This window comes from Chenopodium album, chromosome 10 (genome assembly GCF_948465745.1).
Source record: "Chenopodium album chromosome 10, dcCheAlbu1.1, whole genome shotgun sequence".
NCBI lineage: Eukaryota > Viridiplantae > Streptophyta > Magnoliopsida > Caryophyllales > Amaranthaceae > Chenopodium > Chenopodium album.
The window spans coordinates 3,628,837-3,651,997 of NC_137843.1; the positions used below are offsets into that span (position 1 = coordinate 3,628,837).

Below are 23,161 nucleotides of genomic sequence, written 5' to 3' on the forward strand. Positions count from 1 at the left end.
CTATTCTCAGCTTCACGTTGGCAATCATAGAAATACAGTTGCAAGTATTTAGGTGGCCCATCATCAGGTAATAAATCAGGTACAAAATGATATAGTTGGCCATGCAACTTGAACACATAAATGCCCTTGTATGTACTTGCATCAAAGTTTCCACCTATGGAACTAAATGCAAATAGATTATTATATAACCGAGCATACTTTCAAAAGTGTATAGCATCTTCTTCCAGTGATGTGAATAAGCGAATAAGTTCGGGAGGGTACTCATTTACGGCTAGTTGGATATCTCCATCACCGCAGCAGAAATGGGCGGTCTCACTTTCAAATTTTTTAGCACAACATTTTAAACAATAATGAGGTGCACACAAAGTATGTGACTTTTTGGGTAGCGGTTGACCAATCATTGCAGCAGGTATACCTATGTACAATACAAGATATAAATGGATGTACATAAAAGCTTCTAAGATACAAAACAAGGCAGAGTAGCTGCAATTTTAAAACATACACTTTTCTTTCTGTTTAGGGGCTTTTTTGACCACCTTCTTAGCCACAGTAATACCTTTTCCACTGCAAGGTAATCAAAGACACTTAATATATAATTAATCTAATTATCATTAAATTTGATATTTATATACACATACCTCTTTGCATGTATGCTTCCATTTTTTTTCAATGCATTGACTACGTTTAGTCAACTGCGTCTGAGATGTACTACCACTTTCTTGTTCACTGCATATTTACAAAGGCAATAATAACAATAAATTTTAAAGTTTCTCTTCTTCTGCTCTTCCTCCATCCCTCAGATGTCAAAAAGAAAGGATATTAAATGAAGTTGAAGGCTATGATTCTAATCAGTGCATAAAGTAGATGTAGTAAATTAGAAATGGACAATGCATGGCATGCAGAATTTGCATATGCAAAATAAACAACGTGCACAGTAATTTGGGTAAGTCTATAGGCAAATATTGACAAGTTTTGAATACAAGTACTTCTCTGAGTAATGATTAGCCTCTAAATTATAAGTAAATATGAGACAAAGAACTATAACTAATAACAATAGTATACCTATATCTGAAAATTTCAGATGATTCTTCAAATGAACGTCTTCTTTTAGACACTCTTCGAATAAGCTGAGTTGAATCATGTACTGATGGACTATATGTAGAAGTTAAATTGCTGTAGTCAGTATGAAACATAGAACTAATTGTAATGTAAATACTAATCATTGTTTCAGTACCTAACAGATGATGATTTAGATGAGTGTTGTGCAGCCTGATTTAATCGTTGACAACTCTTACGAGATAACCGCGGTATTCCAGAATTACAATCTACCATACAAAAGGAATTTCCAATAAAAGGTTCACATTATTGATATCAGTATAGTCCATAAGTATAAAAAAATTTTGATATAATGAGTGCAAAACATGTAAAGAACAGAAGGAATTACCCATTATAATGTAATTCTGCAAAGTGATTACTGAAAAGGCAATTAAGCTATCTGCAGTAACCTAACAACCATAAATGATTTCAGGACTTTATCATCTACTTATATCAATGAATATAATTTCAAACAATAAACAAACACCATTAAACACCAAGGGCACAAGTACAAAACATAGTGAATAAGTACTTTTTCATATAATTAAGGAAATGATTACATGATTTCAGAGCATGCTCTGCGTACAACTTCCTAAGCAAAATAGGCTTCCCTTAGCAAAAGGTAACATTACATTAATAAGTACCCCAACCTTCCAAAAAAAGCAAAGTAAAACTAACAACCAAAGCTAAACTGGCTGTCTTCCAATACCTCTAATTTCAAAAGGGAAGCTAATAAGACCTAAAGCTTATTCTAAAGCCATTGAAATACAACAATGACATACTACAACAACATAAATCTAATCTAACTTAGGCTTCTTAAAAAGTGTTTCTACTTCAGGAATATCAGCCTCAGCCACCAGGCCTTCAGATGTTCCAATTCTCAAGGCTGTTGGGCGATAAACATTTCCAACATTGGTTCGCTTGATTGGACAAGGAGGAGGTACTTCACTAACAAGGATCTTTGTTACATCATCTGTTGGAGTGACACACTCAGCATTAGCAGCAACGTCTAAAGGCTCAGATTGTCTAGATTGCTCTCTTAGACAGTCAAGATGTTCTCTTAAAATGAAATACTTCTTTTGAACCAAAGAGCATTCTTCACTTACTTTAATTTGCTGCAGTACCATAGTTAGCATCAACTATCTCTAAATTATATTGGCAGGCAATGTAAAACACTGCTCTCTTTGCCACCTTCTGTTGAGCAATGGCTGCTGTTAGACAAGGTTCGCTGAAAATACACTCCTTCCTCATGTTAGTAGGTGGACAAGTCACCACAACCCAGGCTATGTAACCATGGCCATCAACCCAAGTATATTCAACAGCAGTTGCACAAGCACCAGTTTTCCTGACAACAACACCTAGAAATTGTGTACAGTCAAGTGAAACATCAGCATAGTCCAATGCTGAATGCGTTCCAGAGTCAACTCTCCCAGCAGGTCTACATGACCCCCTCCTCTCTTGTACTAATTCAGCACATTTGTGCTTGTAAAGCTTAGTACAGAGCTGATACATTTTAATTCTATCGTAAGTGAAATCAGCTACCCGAACTCCAAACCTAGAAATCAGTCTATGCACAGCTTTATGAGCTGCCCTCTCACGAGATTCATCAGCTGAATCAACCTCTCCACTGTAAAACAGAAACCCAAATCGACTATTTGGTCGATTCACTCGCACACACGCATTATGCTTCGCTACATCTATGAAGCCATAAACTGGTTTTGAAAATTTCAACCAAGCAGTTATCTTTTCCAAAAGAGGCTGGAATGGAATGAAAACTTTGCGTGGTGCTACAGCCATAACCTGTAACAAGAATAACCACGTTAAGGACTATGAGTAAACGATGAATGGCCCTTTTCATCATGGCTTTTTCAAAAGCATAAACTACACAAACAAACTTATACAAAAGAAAAGTAAAAACAAAATCTTAAAACCACCCCCCCTCCTCTAAAAAAAAAATTAAAAAATAAACCACCAAAAAGTAGAAAACAAAATAAGCAGAAAAGAATGTTTATCAAAATTTCTATTCAAAACATTTGCTTGTATATACATAGATATACAAAATAGGTAGATGATAGGACCAGTAATTACATAATTCCAACCTTAGCATCATTCATGATAACAATCTAAGTGAATTTACCCATGGAACATAACAGTAAACATACAACACAGTCTACTAAAACCAAAGGAAATGGGAATTTGTACAGGGAATAGACCAGTCATTAAATAAAAGAAACTCAAAATCAGTCAAAATACTACACAAATGAAGCCTTTTAGAACTGTAAGAAGAACACATACCAAATAAGAATCACACTACAATGATAGAACAACAACTCCTACACAAATCCCTGCCATGTAAAGAAGAAACAATAATCAGCTACTTATTAATCAGGATTGCAACAACAGCACAATCTAACAGTATTTTTTGTTGAATGTATGGATTTTGTGTTATATTCAAGTGATTTGTACTTCCAGATTTGTCCAATTCGGATAATGCACTGGTCAAGATAATAAAAGTAGAGATTTTAGGTAAGCGATGTTTAATGTCTGAATTTGCAATCGTTGTCCAAGAAATCAAAGCATATGACATAGAACCAGCTTCTAGTTCGGTGCAAAAGTACAAGCACTTACAAATAGAACACTGTCTGAATTTAAATCCTGATCTACCAGCAACCACAATAGAAACATGCACACGCTCATCCAACACCAGACATCTATATATATATATATATATATAAAGAGTAAATTCCCAACCCTAGCTAACAACACCGCCTTAATTTAATTTTTTTTTTTAAAAAAATAAATAAATAAAAATAATTCAGTCAAAGTAATCGTACAAAAGTGCTACTACCTAAGTCACCTACTCTGATAATAGGCAACACTAAAACAAAGCAAGAAAATATGGAATTTGTCAAAAAAAAAAAAATTGGAATTTGCAACTTGGGACCACCGACAACAAACACAATGCTAGCTAAATTAACAAGACTAACAATGAAATATTGTTATTAATCTATAATTAAACCAAAACATGAACTATACCCAAATAAAAAATACAACAATGAAATCCATGTCCACAAATCTCGTGACTTACGCGGCTGCCTGAGCCTCCTCCACCATTCCTCTAGCAATTTCTGGCGACCATTGAGCAGTACCACCGCCATGGCAACGACTTCCATTCTTCTGAAGACACCTCCCTACCTAACCCAGACAATTGGTTGTGCAAAAAAAATAGTTGCGTAATAATAAATTTTTTTAAATTCATTCATCAGAAAAAGCAGCTAACACTGACCAAAGATGCAACGTGGCCCATAGAAGCAGCTGGAAACAAACAATCCACACATACTACTCGTATATTACTATCTCATTCACAAGAAAAGGGGAAAAAAAAAAGGGCAAATTGGGTAATATATTATTGTTGGGGGCAGTAGAGTAATAACACCAAGAATCACTGTTCATAAGCACAGTAGAGAGCAAGTTGATGGAAGTTTTAATGTTAATATGGGTTATAGATTATTTTTTGATTCGCTGGTGAGACACTTCAACCCTAGCTATTAAACCAAACTTAATTTGGTAATTATTGTACATAGTGTAGATGATATTGTATAACGTTATGTTATATAATATAAACTGGTGCAACACACCTAATGAAAGTCGTCGTATAAAATTCCACTTCCCTAAAAAAAAAAAAAAATCAATTATGTATATATGTTTTCAAGCATATTGGTAATGTCACTATAATGGTCAGGATCGGGATCCTACTTTGGATCAGAAAAGGGTGATAGGATCAAATCGGTAAATCAGATTGTAAGATCCTACCAAACCCGTAAAAGAGGTGATAAACACAATAATAATACTTATTACATGTCATTCGGGGTAAAATTGATACTAAAACCAATAATTTTGAAATTAAATCATTAACCATGTTTAAGACAATACAAACCAAAAAAATAACTTATAATACTACTAAGGCCCATTCTCTTCACCTTAATTTTGCTGAACTGAAATTATTTTTATTGAACTTAAATTATTTTTGCTAAACTTAAATTAATTTTATTGAACTGAAATTATTTTTGCTGAACTGAAATTATTTTTACTGATTTTCTATTATAATTCTTCTTTAAGAAAACTGAAATTTACTGAACTGAAATTATTTTTACTGGACTGAAATTATTTTTACTGAACTGAAATTATTTTTACTTAATATTATTTTTTTAAGGTGAAGAGAACAGGGCCTAAATAGCCTAAAAATCTAGTAGTAGCAGAACAAATAGGATTGTGTGATCCTCCATGATCCTATGAGATCCTATCCGATTCTACAATGATCCTATTAAACTTGGGCTAAATTTCTCACAATTTAGTTGATTTGCAGGATCGAGTAGGATTGATGGGATCATACGATCCTACCAATCCTATACGATCCTACCCGATCCACCTCAATTACGATTTTGCTAATGATCTGGATTGTTCGGTAAAAATTGGATTGTAGGATTGTTCGATCCTACGATCTGAATCGCGATTCTAATAACTATGTTCAACTATCAAAGTTTTAATTTAAAATATAATAAAAAATTGATATCTTAAAAGTACATACTCCTTTATATAAAACAAATTATATATTTTACATGGATTTTTTTTAAAATAGTGAATTACAGTTAAATTATAGTATTATTATTTAATGAAATTTGATATGTAAGTAGGATATATAGAATTTGAATGATACTACTACTCTACTAGAGAAGGTTACATTACGATGATAAAAACAACTACGATCCGATACAATCTCACATTCTCATAATCTCAATATATTAGTTTCCGGATGATAGTTACACGATAGTTACATGCTTACATCTATGTTATCAATCTAAACCAAAGAGGATATATACAAAGTATGACTCATTCAGTAATACAAGTATAAAACTTGGGCGACATACGCAAGAAAAACAATATTGCAAGTGAGATTCACGTAAGAAACTATTAAAGAATAAAAACAAATTCCACGCATTTTCTATGTGGCCAATTGACCTAAGAATAACCCCTAAACCTCTAACGGACCAAGTATTTCTGATCAATTAACCTCTGCTCAACCAATTAACCTCTAATTTAGTAATTTTGGCTATACGATATGAGCATATGACCAACTACATATGAAATTTTGTAAAAATCAAAAGCCTAATAAACGAGGAAAAAAATGGGAGAAGGTTTCGTAATAAATAAAACATATAAATAAATAAAGATTTAAGTTTGGTTCAATTTGAACTCCAACTAGCGACAACTAGAGAGATACAAAATAAATTAATAATACTTGTACAAAAGATTTGCAAAGCCTGGCTAAAAAGGTAATATTAATAATAATGAACCCCAGTTTTTTGGAATATATACGTGTCTTTGCATTTTATTTCCACGGTCTTTAGCTTTCTCTCTCAATTTTTGTTTTCTCCACCTCCAAATATATACTACTCATAATTCATAATTTATAACACCCAATATCATACTTCGTAGATTATACGACTATATATATAAAAGCTTATTATTTATCTTCTTCTTCATATCATAAATTCCAATGAGGCAATGACATGAAATTTTGAAGGCCAATTTCAATTCTTTTTTTTTGTGCAGATTCGTGTATACAGGTTCGTTTTGCTTGATTATCAGTTTTTGCTTGTTAATTATTCAGGCGTTTATGATTTCATGCATCATTTTTTTTTTTGGTTACGTTTTCCTTTTTTCTTGCGGTTTTCTATGATGAGATTATAAAACCAGCAAACTAAATAATGCTAAAAATGATTAGATTCTGCAAATTGCTTGCTGTAGATTAATGGCTTTTATTCATAACGCGATATATAGATGAATTTATGTGATTACAAATACTCCGTATAAGATTTTAACTTCTAAAGTAATGATTATTTTTATTTGAAAAATTTGTCAATGCCATTTAAAGTTTCTATTTTGTAAATTTCAGCTATTTAAAAAAAAAAAAAAATTTGCAAATTACAGCCTAAAAGTTCTTGTAAATTGTAAATTATAACCCAATTCAACCTTTTCATCGGTTTGCATTTGAAAAATATTTGATATTTAAAGATCCGTATTGAGCTCGGAATTAGCAAAAAAAATAATGTCATTATTACAATTAAGCCAATAAAATTATCTTTAATTAACAGAACTTAGCATAGCTAATACAAAGTTTAAGACAATTGTCATTTTGATGAAATTACTTTTAATTAATACTTCATTGACCCTTGTTGCTGTACATCCTGTTTTTGTAACGATTTCGTCCAATAAATTAAAATAGATCTTGCTAACGAACGTCCTTGGGACGTTGGATAGGCATTTAAAATATTGCCTAAAATGGTATTAATTTGGAAAAATATGACAAAATCACGCGTTGATAGGTGTAATTAATATTCATTTTAATTTAATCTTTCAACTTTTAGCTAGCTTATCCAACGTCCTCGGGACGTTTATTAACTTTTGCTAATTAAAATATGTGTGTTTAGTATATTACGTAGTACGGAGTACATAATTACGTGATATTAGAGAGTGGGCAATAGTAATTTTAAGATCCCAATAATTGTTCTTAATTATAAGCGGTACGGAGTAATTATCAAAGTTAAATTCTTACTCCGTATTAAATTGAGATGTATGAAATAATATTCTCAGACAAGAGAGTACCATATATTAGTCACACTAATTAATACTCCGTAATTGATAGTGTGAGTGAGAATCAGTCACATTTATTAATTAATTAAGTGATTATGAAACCATAAGAATTCGCCTAAGCATCTTTTTTCGTTCGAACAACAACAACAACAAAAATCCATGGAGAAAACTTTCAATCAGGTACAAAAATTACTCAATGCTAATCATGTTGTTCTACTCCGTATATAAACATGCTTATCATGCTATCTTTTTTTCAGTGGGCTTACGTGGAATAAAACTTTATTTTTGGATATGTATGAATTTCAACTTTTCACGACGTAGCGTCATCTTTATCCTTAAAAACAATATGGAGTACTTCCTCCAACAACCCTGTAGTCTCTCCCAAAAAACTTGTAAAATCTTGAGATAAGGAATGCAGAGTATGCGTTTTTTTGGGAGTTGAGAGAGCCACAAGGACAGGAAAGAAAATCGATCCCCAAATCTTTTAAAATTAGGAGGAAATCTCTAACCAATTAAAATATCTCTCACTCTCAAAGAGTACCAGTATGTAATTTTGCAATGATAGCTCTATTTGCCAAGTTGTGCCAAGTTGTTGACCCACTTTTTTCAAAATGAAAGTCTTTTGGGCATACATTACCTTAGTTGCACATTTTTATTGCAATAATTTAGAAGAAAAAAGTAGGGGCCCTATTGATGGTATTTATTGTAAGAAAAAAAATTACATAAATTAAAAGACAAGTGGGAAATGGTCACTGTGTGAAATGTAGGTGCAAAAAGGTCATTTTATAGAAAAACCAAAGTTATTTATTATTATTTGGGAAAAAAAAAAAAAAAACCAAAGGCCATTTTGTTATACGGAGTATTAAAAATGGAGTACTCTGCATACGAGTATCATTTTATGTAACTCACATATTATAACCCGATGATTTAGGCTTAGGGGTAAAGGATAGTCAGTTACTCGTATTGTTTAAAGTTATTTTATGCTAATGAGCCATAAGCACATTGTAATTGTAGTGTAAAATACTGATAAGAATAGGATTAGGTGATTTGAACTTACGACCTATCATACACACTCTGGATTAGACTATACCTTACAAAATAGGTCAAGTCCACATCCTTGGTCCAACAAGCTATGTTCTGGAAAACTGTAGAGGAATATGGGGACGTGGGCAGCCAGGCCCAGGCAGGTATATATCATCAGTCACTACTAAAGAATATGACATTTATTTCAAGGGTACGCTAAAGAAAACGAAAGTCAATTAATTGGATAGGATTAAATTATTGGAGTTGCGCAATCAGATCATGGCCGCCAATATTGTAGACGTAGATAGATTTTGTGTCTTTTCATGATTATTGACCAATATTCAATATTGGATCCAACTTTATTTGTTTTTTGGTTGGCCAGCTACATAAAAAAGTATGAAACTCGTTCATGTAGTAATCATGAGCTGTAATTACACTGGACGAACTAGCTTAACAATGTGAATGAACGTAATTAATATTGGGGCTGAGTGTTATTATTCCTGTCTATATTTGTTGGTTAGTCATCATCAAACTTATCACATGGACAGAATTTTGTTATTGATTACTCCGATCCCGATGTCACTATTGTTATTCTACTCCGTAATTATCAAAAGTGTATATTAAATAGTCATTATTGTTTCCAGGGTTAGGGAAGAGAGGGGGCGGTTTCTAGGGTTGGAGAAAGGTGATCAGCCGGTTTTTGAGGTAAAGGAAGGGAGGGGTGGTTTGGGGTGGCATAAGGATTTTTTCGGTGGGGAAGGGAAGAGGGTTGGCAACCAGCGGTGGTTGGAGCTGGTGGCTCCCACATTTTCTTCATTTTATATTTTCATTTTTTTTAGTAATTTTTAGACCAATCAAAACTTGATACGTGTCATCTGATATAACAAGTTGTTGACCAGTTAGACCTGTTAAAAGAAAACGCACCACAAAATTAGGATTTGTATAATTGTATGATAAATCAATATATAGCACAAGTATACATCAGGAATTTGTTTGAATATGTGATGTATATCCCATTGTAGATTATGTGTTCTTTACTTTTTAATAAGATATGCTCTCCTACTATTATTTATTGACCGAATTTGGCTTTTGGATATGAATCGATTCCAATTGCTTCGTTATAACGAGTATACTTTTTCATCATCATCTTTGGGTCACCTATTGTATGTATAAAAAAAACTCTAGGTATAGTGTTACTCCTAGAGTCCTACCAAAACACGTTTTTATTTGTTGTTTTTGCAATTTCTCATGAACCAACAAAAAAAAAAAAAAAAAAAAAGAAATACGTAGAAAATGTTTTGCTTATTGCTAAATTTATGATTATGAATTAGAGAGTGAACTGTTGATGTCGATTTCAAGGATATTTCTTGCACTTTGCACCAATTTGTAAGTTCAATCATACAATTTATTTTCGTTTCTTTGTTTTTGTGACCCCAAAAAAAAAAAAAAAAAAAAAAACACCCTTCATATTTATGAAAAAATTTAGCCAAAATTTTAAAATATTGAATTAAATCATCATTGAACATTTTTGCAGAAATTTTTTTGCTTCATTAGAAAAACATAGAGAAAGTTGGAAACTTTTGAGCAGAACTTAGAAAGAAAGAAGAGTTAAAGATGGGTTTCTTGTCACTCTTTGAAGTGGCATCAATGCCCATTTTGCAAGTGCTAATAATCAGTGGATTAGGAGCATTTTTGGCAACTGGCTACTGTAATCTTTTGAATGCAGATGCTAGGAGGTCCTTGAATAAGGTAAGTCCCGCGACTATATCTTATGTACTCGTACATATTTAATTGTTTTTCATACATGGATTATGGATTGAAATTCTTTCCAGTAACTAAATTGTAGTCCTATCGAAGGAATTTAGAAGGCGGGTATAGCATACATTGCATACATACATATATTGATATATAGATACATTTTAGTGTACTTTAATTTTGGAGGAATATGTACAAAAAATGAAATAACAAAACAAATGTTGAAATATGGTATATGTCAAACTGCAGGTGGTTTATGCCTGTTAATGTAGGGCTAACGTTTTTAATTGGAGGAATCCTTGGATGGATTACAGTTAAGATTCTGAAACCTGGGTTACATCTTGAAGGTTTAATCATTGCTTCTTGCTCAGCAGGTAACAAAATTCAGTTTCTAAGTTTTTTTTTAAATCTGACTTGGTAGTTTAGCAATATTCGTCAGAGTTTCTAAAAATTATAATCTCATCTTTGATATCCCAGCAAACTTGGGAAACCTTGTTCTGATTGTACTCCCTGCAATCTGCAATGAGGATGGCAGTCCATTTGGCGACGACCATGCTGCTTGTTCTTCAATTGGCCTTTCTTACGCCTCTTTCTCAATGGCGGTATGCCAAAATAGCTCCTCCTCTGGTTTTTAGTAACACATTGATGAGCATCTTTTGATAAGAATTTTGACAAATCTGCTTGCATCATAGGCTTAAGCATGCTTTCGCACTGAAACACCTAGCATGCTGTTGTTATTGCAGCTAGGGGGGTTTTACATATGGACATACACTTTTCACTTGGTAAAGAGTTCATCCATTAAGTTTAAGGCACTAATAGCCGCGGAAGAGGAGGCTGCAAGGGATCCAAATGACGACTTAGAAGCTGATGTAAAGGCCCATCTTCTTAGTGGAGAGAGTCAAGGGTATGATGCAGGAAGCCATCCTGTAAGTTCTTTTCTTCTGTATAGTATGTTTACAGAATATAACAATAGTACTGTCACTTATCTGACCTATATAAATAAATCAGGTATCTCCTAAGAAGGAAAGCAAGCCCCTTTGGAGGAAGATAATAGAGTTTCTACATCTAATATTAGAGGAACTAATGGCACCTCCTAGCCTTGGTGCAGTGAGTAACTCGTTCTCTCTATAAACATAAACTTTTACAGACTTAACTTTTACAGACTTTGTATGGTGAAATAGCATTGTATGTAGCACCTTGCATCATTGGTAAAGCGAGCTTAATCTGCTTGAAATGCTACTACCAAATGTTTAATACTACCTTCTTTTCGATCCTATATGCTATGAACTTGTGCAGTTTTATGCTTTTGATTTAGATTATTGGACTCATTTTTGGAGCTACTACTTGGTTGAGGGGCCTCGTCATAGGAGATGGAGCTCCACTTCGAGTGATACAAGATTCTCTCAAATTGCTTGGGTATGTCTTGGTGAAATTTTCAACTCTCTTTTTTTCAGCTTATTAAATCCAGTTTCAGCAAAAATAACTATATAAGTTTTGTTCATCAAAAACAAGTGCAGTTCAGAAAAAACGAGTTCAATTTTACAAAGCCTGTATACAAAATAACATCTACTAAACTATAACATACCTTATAAATTTTCTTGCAGGGATGGAACAATACCTTCTATCACCCTTATACTAGGTGGAAACCTTATACAAGGTAAATTAATATCAGATCATTTGAGTTAACAGTCCAATTAAACAGGATTACAATATCTGACTAATTACTTGTTTTGAACAGGATTAAGATCATCAAAAGTAAAGCCAACTGTGATTATTGGGATCTTATTTGTCAAATACTTGCTGCTTCCTGTGATTGGAATTGGAGTAGTAAAAGCTGCTGATACTTTTGGCTTCCTCCCATCAGACCCTTTATATCGCTTTGTGTTGATGCTTCAGTTCACGTTGCCTCCGGCCATGAGCATCGGTTAGTCACCAATTAACTCCTAAGCTTTAACATCTTGCTATATAGTAAGTCTAGTTCAGAGTTCAACTAAATTTTCCTGTCTGTTTTGGTTGGTTGTTGCAGGTACTATGGCACAATTATATGATGTGGGACAAGAAGAGTGCTCAGTGATATTTCTTTGGACATATCTTTTTGCAGCACTAGCACTTACTCTCTGGTCCACAGTATTTATGTGGATCCTATCCTAAACAAAGCATTATAAGGGCAAGCAAGCATAATATTATGATTAATCATTCACACAGAATTATACATTTGTCCTGAAAAGAAAAAAACTTGTCACAGATGGTCCATGCAGTCAAGTTTTCAGCAACTGGAATTTTCGAAGTGACAAGTAATTCGAAATGATGCATATTACTCTACATCGCGGTTTAATATCAGGATAAGTTTCGACTCTAGTGCCAGTGCAAGCTTCTGATACAAAAACGCGGTGGCTATATATGTAATAAAGAACAATTTTGTCAAGTCATATGTGATTCTCTGTAATCACACCTGTATCATTCTTTGTAGCCTTCTCTTTTAGAGGGGAAGGGTTGATTTATGAAGTCATGTATCATTGACATAGATAATACTTCATATTGTAAAATTGAAGGCCACATTTGGGTCATATTTATGTTATATACTAGGATTTGGTTTAAAAGTACTCTCCAATTAAACACTTTCATCATTAAAACTATGCATGCTTGAGATTTTTTATTTTTTATTATTATTATTATTTTTTTTTTTTTACAAATTAACTCTACCATAATCAATCAACACCAAATAATAATAATTTCCCCCATTACTTTAAATTCTATTGCAAGAGCATTTTAATGTTTGATGAGAGGAAAATTCAATACAGAGCAACTTTAACAATTGACTAATTATTACCAGTCAAATAATTTGTTTTTCCCTTTTTATTTGCTAAGGTAATAGTTAGCTTTGTGGAGCTAAAATAAGCCTAGCTAATACCTTTCATATGCTCCATTAGCCAGTCGATTACCAAATTAAAAAAAAAATTTATTGTAAATAATAAGAAACAAAGGTACAAAGTGGTTTAAAATTACAAGCAACAAGCAAGCTTCTAAAACCATTGGAGAAAAGATAGGTGAGGAATGAATTTGAGGATTGAACTAGGACCTACTCCCTTGATTTCAAGGGATAGGAGTTGGTTACCAAATTAACCTACTCGATCTCATTTTTCATAAGTCATTAGCTATAGTTAATACTCACTCCAAAGTTTCTGTTTAGTTATTTGAAAGATTCTATTATAAATATACTGGTAGTAAGAAAATTTGTACTAACGATTGATCTAGTTAGATTTGTCTTGATGTGTGTCATTTAAAATAGTATTTTTTTTTTATTTATTTATTTTCAATTTAATGTAAATAATTAAATGAGAATTACTCTAAATTTTTATGTTTATTTATTTGAAAGATTCTATCATACAAAGTACTAGGTATAATGGTACCTATTAAAAAAAATTATAATCATGTGTGATTTAGTTAAATTTGTCTTGATGTATTGTATAAAAATAATACTTTGTATTTGATTGTTAATTTTGTAATTTAACATAAAGCTAGCAAGTATATTGTTGTTCAATTATGTACATTGAGGAACAGATCGAATGGAGTACTCCACATGCATGCTCAAATATTCAAATAAGAATTAATAATAGCATGAAACACAAAAAAACAAGTACTTTGAACTTTTGAAGTGGACTAGTGGAGTATTTTATAATCATCATTTCTTATTTCAGTCAAAAGAATGTATATTTAAAGCATGATAGATCACACACTCATCATTTTTTGACTAAATATGTGTTCTACTACAGTCCTACTATGGTAGATCGAATTACTGGGTCTGGGACAAAGATGCGATTCAAATTGCCTCATTATTTTTTTCCTCGAGTGGAGACCTTCTTAAGTGTAATTAACATATATATATATATATATATATATATATATATATATATATATATATATATATATATATATTACCTTCGTTTCTTATTATTTGTAACAAATGAGTATTATTTGTGAGACTCTAAATGCCAGTTTGTATTTGCATTTCTTTGTTTTGTGACAAAATTCTTCATTTACTCGTATATCTGAAGAATTGAACGAATTGGATTGCGGAACTTCTTGCTAACTTTTATTCATTCATTCTAAAAACATAGAGAAAGTTGGAAGTTTTTGAGAGAAATACAAGTAAAGGGAAGAAGCTAGAAGAAGATGGGTTTCTTGTCACTCTTTGAAGTGTCATCAATGCCCATTTTGCAAGTGCTGATAATCAGTGGATTAGGAGCATTTTTGGCAACTGGCTACTGTAATCTTTTGAATGCAGATGCTAGGAGGTCCTTGAATAAGGTAAGTCCCGCGACTATATTTTATGTACTCGTACATATTTATTTGTTTTTCATACATGGATGATGGACCGGAATTCTTTCCAGTAACTAAATTGCCATCCTATCAAAGGAATTTAGAAGGCGAGTATAGGATACATTACATACATGTACATAAACATTTTAGTGTACTTTATAGCTTAAATTTGGAGGAATATATACAAGAAATGAATTAACAAACAAATTGAAATGCAGATAGTGTACGTGGTTTTCACTCCTGCACTCATGTTTGCAAGTCTTGCCAAGACTGTAACGTTGCAAGACATCATTTCATGGTTAGCTCATCGCTATCTTCAATTTCTATTCTTACAAGATCTCTTCAGACTTTCTGCTCTTCTCAAGTTGTTTTTTTCTTTGCTTTGCTACTGTACTGTTCTTTCACATCCATGTTGATGTGTAATGGCTATATGCGAATAGCTTATCATTTGGCTAACTGTTAATCATCTAACGACCAGGAATTAAACTTGTGCTATAATTACATCTTAATATATGGTACATGTCAAACTGCAGGTGGTTTATGCCTGTTAATGTAGGGCTAACGTTTTTAATTGGAGGAATATTTGGATGGATTGCAGTAAAAATTCTGAAACCTGGGTTACACCTTGAAGGCTTAGTTATTGCTTCTTGCTCAGCAGGTAAACTAAACTCAGTTTCTAAGGTTTTTATAACTTGGTGATTCAGAAATTATTGTCAAATTTTCTGACAATTCTTTTCAGGTCTTTGATAACACAGCAAACTTGGGAACCCTTGTTCTGATCGTACTCCCAGCAATCTGCCATGAGGATGGCAGTCCATTTGGCGATGACCATGCTGCTTGTTCTTCAATTGGCCTTTCTTACGCCTCTTTCTCCATGGCGGTATGCCAAAATAACCCCTCTACTGGTTTTCAGTAGCACATATTGAGCATCTTTAGATAAGATTTTTGACAAATTTGCTTGCATCATAGATTCATAGGCTTAACCGCATAAGCATGCTTTTGCACTGAATCACCTAGTGCTGTTGTTATTGCAGTTGGGGGGGTTTTACATATGGACATACACTTTCCACTTGGTAAAGAGTTCATCCATAAAGTTTAAGGCACTAATAGAGGAGGCTGCAAGGGATCCAAACAAGGACATAGAAGCCGATGTAAAAACTCTTCTCAATGGAAAGAATGAAGGGTATGATGCACAAATCCATCCTGTAAGTTATTTTCTTCTGTATAATTGATTATTTGTATAGTATGTCTACAGAAAAATAAGAATGGTATTGTCACTTAATTTGGCCTTCATAAATTTTGTAGGCATCTCCTAAAAAGGAAAGTGAGCTCCATTTGCAGAAGATAGTAAAATTTCTACATCAGATTTTACAGGAAATAATGGCACCTCCTACTATTGGTGCAGTGAGTCTCTCTTTCTCTCAATTAGCTATAAACAGTAACTTTTACAGACTGTGTAGGTTCAAGTTCAAATACATTGTAGTATTTTCATCATAGTTTAAATTGATTGAGACGGCGCTACTGAATGATTTGGGGGTACCGTCTTTTGGATCCTGTGTACTTTGAACTTTCACCATTAAGCAATATTTTGGTGACAAAAGTCCTAGGATGGGTGCTTGTCTTTAGTCAGTGATCAAGGCCAGTTCCAAACATTGCAATACTAGCTAGGATATAAATACTAATTACTCAGTATAACAGATTCGCCGCTCTCAATTCTGCATCTTAAGCCCAGAAAACCCTGCAGTTAGGCAAGGTGGGTGGCTTTTTGTGTAGTCTTCAACTAGCTAATGCAGTTTTATAATTTTGTTTCAGGTTATTGGACTCACCTTTGGAGCTATAACTTGGTTTAGGGACCTTGTCATTGGAGATGGCGCTCCACTTCGAGTGATCCAAGATTGTCTCAAATTGCTTGGGTAAATCTTGGACCTCTTGGTGAAGGCTCTGTTTTGTTCAGTTCATAACATTTAATTTCAGTAAAAAATAAGTTTAATTCATCAAAAACTAATTCAAGGTAAATACAACAGAAAGAACTAAACTATGATATACCTTGTGAACTTTCTTGCAGGGATGGAACAATACCTTGTACCACCCTTGTACTAGGTGGAAATCTAATTCAAGGTAAACTAGTGAATTGAGTAAATACCAGGTTTTAACAGGATTACGGTCTCTGACTAATTACTTGGCTAGAACAGGATTACGCTCATCAAAAGTTAAGCCATCTGTGATAGTGGGAATCTTATTTGTCAAATACTTGCTGCTTCCAGTGATTGGAATTGGAGTGGTAAAAGCTGCTGATTGTTTCGGCTTCCTTCCACCAGACCCTTTATATAGCTTCGTCTTGATGCTTCAATTCACAATGCCTCCGGCCATGAGCATCAGTCAGTCATCAATACTTGAGACTTACAATCTTGCTTCATACTGTAAACGACTAGGGTTCAACTAAATTTTCCTCTTTGTAATTTGATTAACCAAGTTTTTGGATGGGGGTTGCAGGTACCATGGCACAGTTATTTGATGTGGGACAAGAAGAGTGTGCAGTGATATTTCTTTGGACATATCTTTTTGCAGCACTTGCACTTACTTTCTGGTCCACAATATTTATGTGGATCCTATCTTGAACAAAGAATTATAAGGGCAAGCATATTATTATGATTCACCAAACACTTAGAAATAGACAATTATCCTGAATTTTTTTTTCACAGATGGTCATATTGTCTAGTTATCAGCAACTAGAATTTTCAAAGTGACAACTGACAAGGAACTCGAATAGGTGCATATGCAACTCTATTTTGGGATAACTTTCAACTCTAGAGCTAATGCAAGGCTTTGATACAGAACCCCAGTGGCTGTTTAGTGTATCGAAGAACATGTTTATCTTCTCTAACACTCACACCTGTATCTTGTCTTGTAGTCTTCTCTTTTGTTGGAGTGTCAAGGGGAAGGGCTGATTTGTCGACGTCATGTATCATTGACATAAATAATACTCCGTACTTCATAAAATTGAAGGGCCAAATTTGGGTCATAATAATGTGATACACAAGGAGAGTTGGTTAACTTGGTTTAAAATCTTTAAACACAACTCTCCAAAGTCCAAACACTCAGTTTTTAAAACTATGCACTCTTTTATTATTAATTTTAAATCAAATAATCATTTACCCTCCCAAAACCAATTAAAAATAGGTTCCCCATTACTTTCACTTCTCCTGCTAGAATAGTCTTTATTTCTGGAGTAATTCAAGATGTATCCCGTGGACCCATGCATTATGACATATTCGCTAGGAGTGCAGCGATAATTGGATGCACCATGTTGTCATAGTACATTTGTAGTGTGATATCAAACTCAGTTACTCACAAAATGGACTGCAGTTAAATTGGATGCACCATGTTGCCATACAAAAATATGGCTAACAGTCTAATAATATGCCACTAGGAACTCAGTAGTGGAGATACCACTGAGTATCTGCTTACACCAGAAAGTATTGAGGAATAAGAAGAATAATGATATAAATTGCAAATCTTATGATTTATGCTCAAGCATATTCACTTCATCAAGAAAAGGTTCATTGTGAGCTATATTTCAGACTACCGGTAGCTATTAGCTAAAGACTAACCCAGCAAGGAATTCACAAGACACTCCATTTATGTTGCAAGCCTTCACAAATTCTTGCTATACACCATGCGGCACTCAATGGATATCCTGAGACTGCAAAATTAAGAATTAAATAGTCAATAACATCAAGTGACAATTTAAGAGTGCAACAAATTGTATAGCAAATTGTCAAAGTAAACTGAAAAGCATGCATAATTTACAAGAGAGGAAAAATAGGTTAGCATGATGGGCACCGATGCAAGTTAGTTTTCAATAACTTACTTGATATATAGTCTTCAACAATCTCATCATCAACCTTTCCATGAGCCATAGCACCAACCTGAACAAGCAAACAATTAAAAGACACCCAAGTTTTGACTCATATGAGTAATATCCATGGAATAATAGAGAAAGTTCAGTCATTTCAGATGCATACCACAAAGACAAAATTGGAATCGTCCTTAACAGCATCCACATATTTCTGAATGTCAACTAATTTTTCTGAACTGAATGAAAAGCCTGACACATGAATAGCCAAATGTCACTGACTGTGAAGAGGGATATAGATGGACGTGGTCTGAACGCTGTACACTAATCAGACAGGATCACTAGTTTAGTCTAAGCTCACCTATCTTACGAGAATTAAGAGGTAGATACTGAGTGACAGGATTTTTAACCACACGAAAAAGTTTATCCCGCTTGCCAGCAGCAGATATGCTCAGCTTCTGTAACAATTGCACTGCAATGATCAATGAGATAGGGCATTAAGGAATTTGACAACCACAGATCAAGCCCTCAGTAGCAACTCACTATTACATTGATGCATGGAACTTGACAAAAGGAAGGTGCAAGACAAAATAATTTCAACTCACACATGATGCCAGCGAAACGCTTATATGTTCTTGGAATACGAACATGAGGTTTAACCTCAAAAAGTACACCTTTCTCAGTTTTTACATACACAGATCGAATCCTCCCAGCCTTATTCAAGGGGCTATCCAAAATCATCAGAAGAGCCTGAAATATCAATACATAATCACAACAATGGCATACTTCAGAAAAACAGCCAAATACACAAGACAATAATGGAATACATCTTTGCAACCTTCTGAAAGTGTCAACAGAAGCACAAAAATAATAAATAGAATGAAGTGTATCATAAGATAAAAGTTGAATTATAAACCTGATGAACAATGTCTGGCCTGTAATCTGCAGGATTCTTTTTGTGCTTCATCAAAAAATTGGCATGGTCCTCAGAATTCAAAATTTGGTAGGTCTGCAGTTACATAGGAATGTGACATCAGAATTCAGTTAAAAACAGGAGCGAAATTCCCGTTCATCTATTAATACCCCTCCCAAACACCATCAACACAGTTATCTAGGCCAACCCTCTAATTAATCTTTGCAACATATCCAATCAAACCCAAGCAACACACAACACAAACAAATAAACATAATGGAAAACAATAAAACTTAAAGCTTGTTGGTTGATATACCTTTCCTACTTTGGCAACCTCAAGGGAAGCCCTTTCGAGCACGAAAACCACCCCAGGCTGGCTCTTCTGCTCCATAATAATAATCGGAATTCCAGGGATATCATCGGCCAAATCTTCCACTACCTTATCATCTTCAGCTGCTTCATCAATAGTGGCAGCAGCTGGTGCAGCCTCTTGTACCATTTCTACTTGCTCCTCCTCTTCCTTATCATACTTCTCCTCTCTCTTCTTCCTTTTCTTACCAGATTTTACTCCCAATGGCCTCGGCATTTTCTACATAAATCAATTCCTCTAAATTTCAAGCTTATATAATTCTAACAACTAAAAACTACAAAAATCTGAACTTTTCAAAAATGGGTCCAATAGGGAAAAGGGTAATTAAGAAGAGGAGAAATATAGAAAAATAATCAGATTATAAAGTGCTAATTAAGCAATAATAGTGCCCAAATAAAAATTTTTGAAAAATGCAGAGAAGAACAAATTTTTGAACAAAAGAGTTCAATTTCAGTAATAAAAGTATGAGAGAGAGAGAAAGGTGTACCGTAATCAACAGCGAGTGCGCAGAATCAAGGAAACCCAGAAGAAGGAAAATTAACAAATTTTAACAAAGTTTAGGGTTTATGGAGAAATGAGGGCGGAAATTAAGAAATGGTGGATAAAATAAAATTAGGGGTTTAGCTAGGGTTTATTTGGAGAGGATTAAAGGCCCGAATTTTGGTCCATGCTATTGGAGGACGACAACTCGACTTTTTTTTTTTTTTTTTTTTTTTTTTTTTTGGGATTTAGATTAAATCAGAGCATAAACAAATTAACCCATGAGGCCATGACCCCATGTTATACGGTTTGGTTTCATTTAGTCATGTGGAGTAATACAATTTGATTTGATTTGTAAAATGTCTACCCAACGTTTATGATTTATTTGGGTTATGTTTAGCACTACGTCAATTCATATGTTTTTTTTATTGTAATTCTTAAAGATTTACGAATTTGAAAAGTGATTATCTCACAAAAAAGTTAAAACAAGAACAGTTTCAATGAAAATAAGGGATGCATTTGTGATTACAATTGAGCACGAGCCGACATGAAGACAAAAATGTCCTAATTCGCTACAAGCCCATTGAGCCCTACACGAAACGAAGGACATGCAAAGGTCAACCATGGATCGTTCACAATCATCAATTTCAAAATTTGACATGATGTGAACTATCGCTATGTTTTTTTTTATTAATTTACCTAACATATCAAAATTAAACTTAAAAAGTATCCGCTAATACGTACTAACACATGGGTCAAGGCATCAAGCCGCACATAAACTATGTTTAAAAGATCAACACAACCATGACATATAATTTTATTTTGATTCAATTTAAGCATAAGTAGAGGTAATCAAAAAATCAGGTTGATCCTGACCTTAACATCATATCTCGTGTCCAAACTTGAAAAAATAACGGGCTTATTGGGCCAAAGCAGGCTTTCAATTCGAATTCAGGTTTTTTAAAATTTAAAATCGATCAATTGGTATTACATACACCATGGTGCACCTAGAAATAGGTGCACCAGGCCCAAATAACAGCCCAGTAGCTATATCTACCCAAAAAACATGCCCATTACATACTAGCCCAATATTTATTCAGATTTTTATTAAGAAAAAATTGTTTCCTCCTCTCTCAACTGTCATATTAATTTTTTAATTTGTTTGAAAAATTATGTTTCATCTCATAATTTCATAATCTTTCCTCATTTACTCACTTTAATTTTCTCTTTCCTCTCTCCAGTTTAATCTCTCAAAAAAACTGCTTTATCGCCATGGATAAAAACAAATAACAAAATATTACTCTTTCGAAAAGGTGAACATTACTTAAATTTCTTTAAATTTACTAATATTATTCAACAAATTTCAAAATTCATGAATATAATTGTCGTTTTAATTTTTATCTTTCAATTTAATTTTTGTTGAAAATCACAACTATGTTCTCCTATTAATGAAGATGAAGAAGTGTAATTAATATATTGCTCAAAATCCCAATTTTATCTTAAATTGTTGATTTTTGGAATTAAATACTAAATTAAACCCTAAATTTTTTTAATAATCCAATTAGTCGAATGTTCAATATCAGAACACCAAAAAAGAAGAAGTTAGATGATATACCTGAAGGAAGTCCAATTGTTCATCAAAAATTATTGGAAGAATTAGACAAAAAAATATTAGGAAATCCAATTAACAGGTATATTTATGTTCATATATTTTTTTGTTTGATGTTCATATACGTTGTGCTTTATGTCCATATATTATGTGCTTTATGAAGTAATAATTTGTTTAGAAATTCAATTAAATACGTTCTTATGATGTAATAATTTGTTTAGATATTATTTGTTTGCTCACTTTGTTGTTTGATTTTTAATTATCAGATTGATGAACCAAGTACTGAACAGCCACCAGAAACTTATGAACAACATACAATAGCCACTGATCAACCTTCACAAACCACCTATTTGCCCCCACAAACCACTAATTAGCACCCTGAAACATCTGATCTACCCCCATAAAATACTGATCAGCCCCAAAAACACTAATTAGCCACACAAAACATTGAACAACCCCTACAGACATTTGAACTACCCCCCACAAAACACTGATCAACCCCCATAAACATCAAAACTACACCCACAAAATATTGAACAGCCCCAATTAACTTCTGTAAAGCCTCTAGAAACCACTAGAAAGCCCTCAAAAACCATTGAAAAGCCACCACAAAACCCAAATAACCTAGTAGAAACCGATGAAAAGCCCCAAGAAACAAGTGAAAAGCACCTAGAAACCTCTGAACCCCCTTTCAAAGACCACTGTTGAATGCCCTTTTAAAAAAGCCGAAGGAAAAAATTCCTAAAACAAGCAGAGTAACAAAAAGTAAAAGCTCCCAAGAAGTAGGTTAGCTTGAAGAAGCACTAGAAGTTCAGGAATCAACAACGGTTCAGGAATGAACCTCTTACAAAAACTTCTGAACCCCTACAAAAACTTTTGAACCCCAATTACAAACCATTGAACACCCTACAAAACCTTTTGAACCCACTACAAAAACTTCTTAACCCCAACCACGAACCACTAAACAACCTACAAAAATCTTTTTACAACCTACAACAACTTCTGAACCCCAACCACAAACCACTAAACACCCTACAAAAACCTCTGAATCCTCTATAAAAACTTCTGAACCCTAACTACAAACCA

The 23,161-nt window shown here is 33.5% G+C and overlaps 4 protein-coding genes across 7 annotated transcripts; 2 read left to right on the top strand and 2 right to left on the bottom strand.

Annotated features, from left to right (window-relative positions):
- Positions 1-1,616: 1,616 nt before the first annotated feature.
- Positions 1,617-4,410, bottom strand: LOC145563164 (uncharacterized). Of its 3 annotated transcripts, XM_081623595.1 has the most exons (3): positions 4,184-4,409; positions 3,391-3,440; positions 1,617-2,895 (listed from the first exon to the last, which is right to left on the bottom strand). In XM_081623595.1, the coding sequence occupies exon 3, from the start codon at positions 2,890-2,892 to the stop codon at positions 2,203-2,205; it is 690 nt and encodes a 229-aa protein (XP_081479721.1). In that variant the 5' UTR covers positions 2,893-2,895; positions 3,391-3,440; positions 4,184-4,409; the 3' UTR covers positions 1,617-2,202. The 3 variants fall into 3 exon arrangements, with proteins under 3 accessions (XP_081479721.1, XP_081479720.1, XP_081479722.1); XM_081623594.1 differs by lacking the exon at positions 3,391-3,440 and having other exon boundaries at positions 4,132-4,410; XM_081623596.1 differs by lacking the exon at positions 3,391-3,440.
- A 5,973-nt stretch (positions 4,411-10,383) lies between these two features.
- Positions 10,384-13,190, top strand: LOC145561963 (protein PIN-LIKES 5-like). Of its 2 annotated transcripts, none has more exons than XR_014094246.1 (9): positions 10,384-10,521; positions 10,777-10,901; positions 11,005-11,129; positions 11,271-11,453; positions 11,536-11,634; positions 11,824-11,943; positions 12,132-12,184; positions 12,266-12,451; positions 12,554-13,190. XR_014094246.1 is itself a non-coding variant. In XM_081622099.1 (9 exons), exons 2-9 carry the CDS (start codon positions 10,784-10,786, stop codon positions 12,676-12,678), a joined length of 990 nt encoding a protein of 329 aa, XP_081478225.1. In that variant the 5' UTR covers positions 10,384-10,521; positions 10,777-10,783; the 3' UTR covers positions 12,679-13,190. The 2 variants fall into 2 exon arrangements, 1 of the variants encoding a protein (XP_081478225.1); XM_081622099.1 differs by having other exon boundaries at positions 11,843-11,943.
- Positions 13,191-14,543: 1,353 nt separating this feature from the next.
- Positions 14,544-16,784, top strand: LOC145563166 (protein PIN-LIKES 7-like). The gene is made up of 7 exons (XM_081623597.1): positions 14,544-14,835; positions 15,066-15,145; positions 15,381-15,505; positions 15,603-15,727; positions 15,882-16,052; positions 16,153-16,251; positions 16,660-16,784. Exons 1-7 carry the CDS (start codon positions 14,701-14,703, stop codon positions 16,762-16,764), a joined length of 840 nt encoding a protein of 279 aa, XP_081479723.1. The 5' UTR covers positions 14,544-14,700; the 3' UTR covers positions 16,765-16,784.
- Positions 16,785-18,195: 1,411 nt separating this feature from the next.
- LOC145563167 (uncharacterized) lies at positions 18,196-20,621 on the bottom strand. Its single transcript, XM_081623599.1, has 8 exons — positions 20,474-20,621; positions 19,933-20,205; positions 19,620-19,712; positions 19,309-19,453; positions 19,065-19,175; positions 18,873-18,955; positions 18,719-18,776; positions 18,196-18,550 (listed from the first exon to the last, which is right to left on the bottom strand). Exons 2-8 carry the CDS (start codon positions 20,200-20,202, stop codon positions 18,471-18,473), a joined length of 840 nt encoding a protein of 279 aa, XP_081479725.1. The 5' UTR covers positions 20,203-20,205; positions 20,474-20,621; the 3' UTR covers positions 18,196-18,470.
- Positions 20,622-23,161: the final 2,540 nt, after the last annotated feature.

Excerpts from the sequence above, each read along its gene's own strand:
- LOC145563164 (XM_081623594.1), bottom strand. The coding sequence starts at position 4,161 with ATGGATTTCATTGTTGTATTTTTTATTTGG. Across the intron at positions 2,896-4,131 it reads TTGTTGTATTTTTTATTTGG|GTTATGGCTGTAGCACCACG; the intron begins GTATAGTTCATG and ends TTCTTGTTACAG.
- LOC145563167 (XM_081623599.1), bottom strand. The coding sequence starts at position 20,202 with ATGCCGAGGCCATTGGGAGTAAAATCTGGTAAGAAAAGGAAGAAGAGA. Across the intron at positions 19,713-19,932 it reads AGGTTGCCAAAGTAGGAAAG|ACCTACCAAATTTTGAATTC; the intron begins GTATATCAACCA and ends ATGTAACTGCAG. Across the intron at positions 19,176-19,308 it reads GCGTTTCGCTGGCATCATGT|TGCAATTGTTACAGAAGCTG; the intron begins GTGAGTTGAAAT and ends TGATCATTGCAG.
- LOC145561963 (XM_081622099.1), top strand. The coding sequence starts at position 10,784 with ATGCCTGTTAATGTAGGGCTAACGTTTTTAATTGGAGGAATCCTTGGA. Across the intron at positions 11,130-11,270 it reads ACGCCTCTTTCTCAATGGCG|CTAGGGGGGTTTTACATATG; the intron begins GTATGCCAAAAT and ends TTGTTATTGCAG. Across the intron at positions 11,454-11,535 it reads ATGATGCAGGAAGCCATCCT|GTATCTCCTAAGAAGGAAAG; the intron begins GTAAGTTCTTTT and ends TAAATAAATCAG.
- LOC145563166 (XM_081623597.1), top strand. The coding sequence starts at position 14,701 with ATGGGTTTCTTGTCACTCTTTGAAGTGTCATCAATGCCCATTTTGCAA. Across the intron at positions 14,836-15,065 it reads CTAGGAGGTCCTTGAATAAG|ATAGTGTACGTGGTTTTCAC; the intron begins GTAAGTCCCGCG and ends ATTGAAATGCAG. Across the intron at positions 15,728-15,881 it reads ACGCCTCTTTCTCCATGGCG|TTGGGGGGGTTTTACATATG; the intron begins GTATGCCAAAAT and ends TTGTTATTGCAG.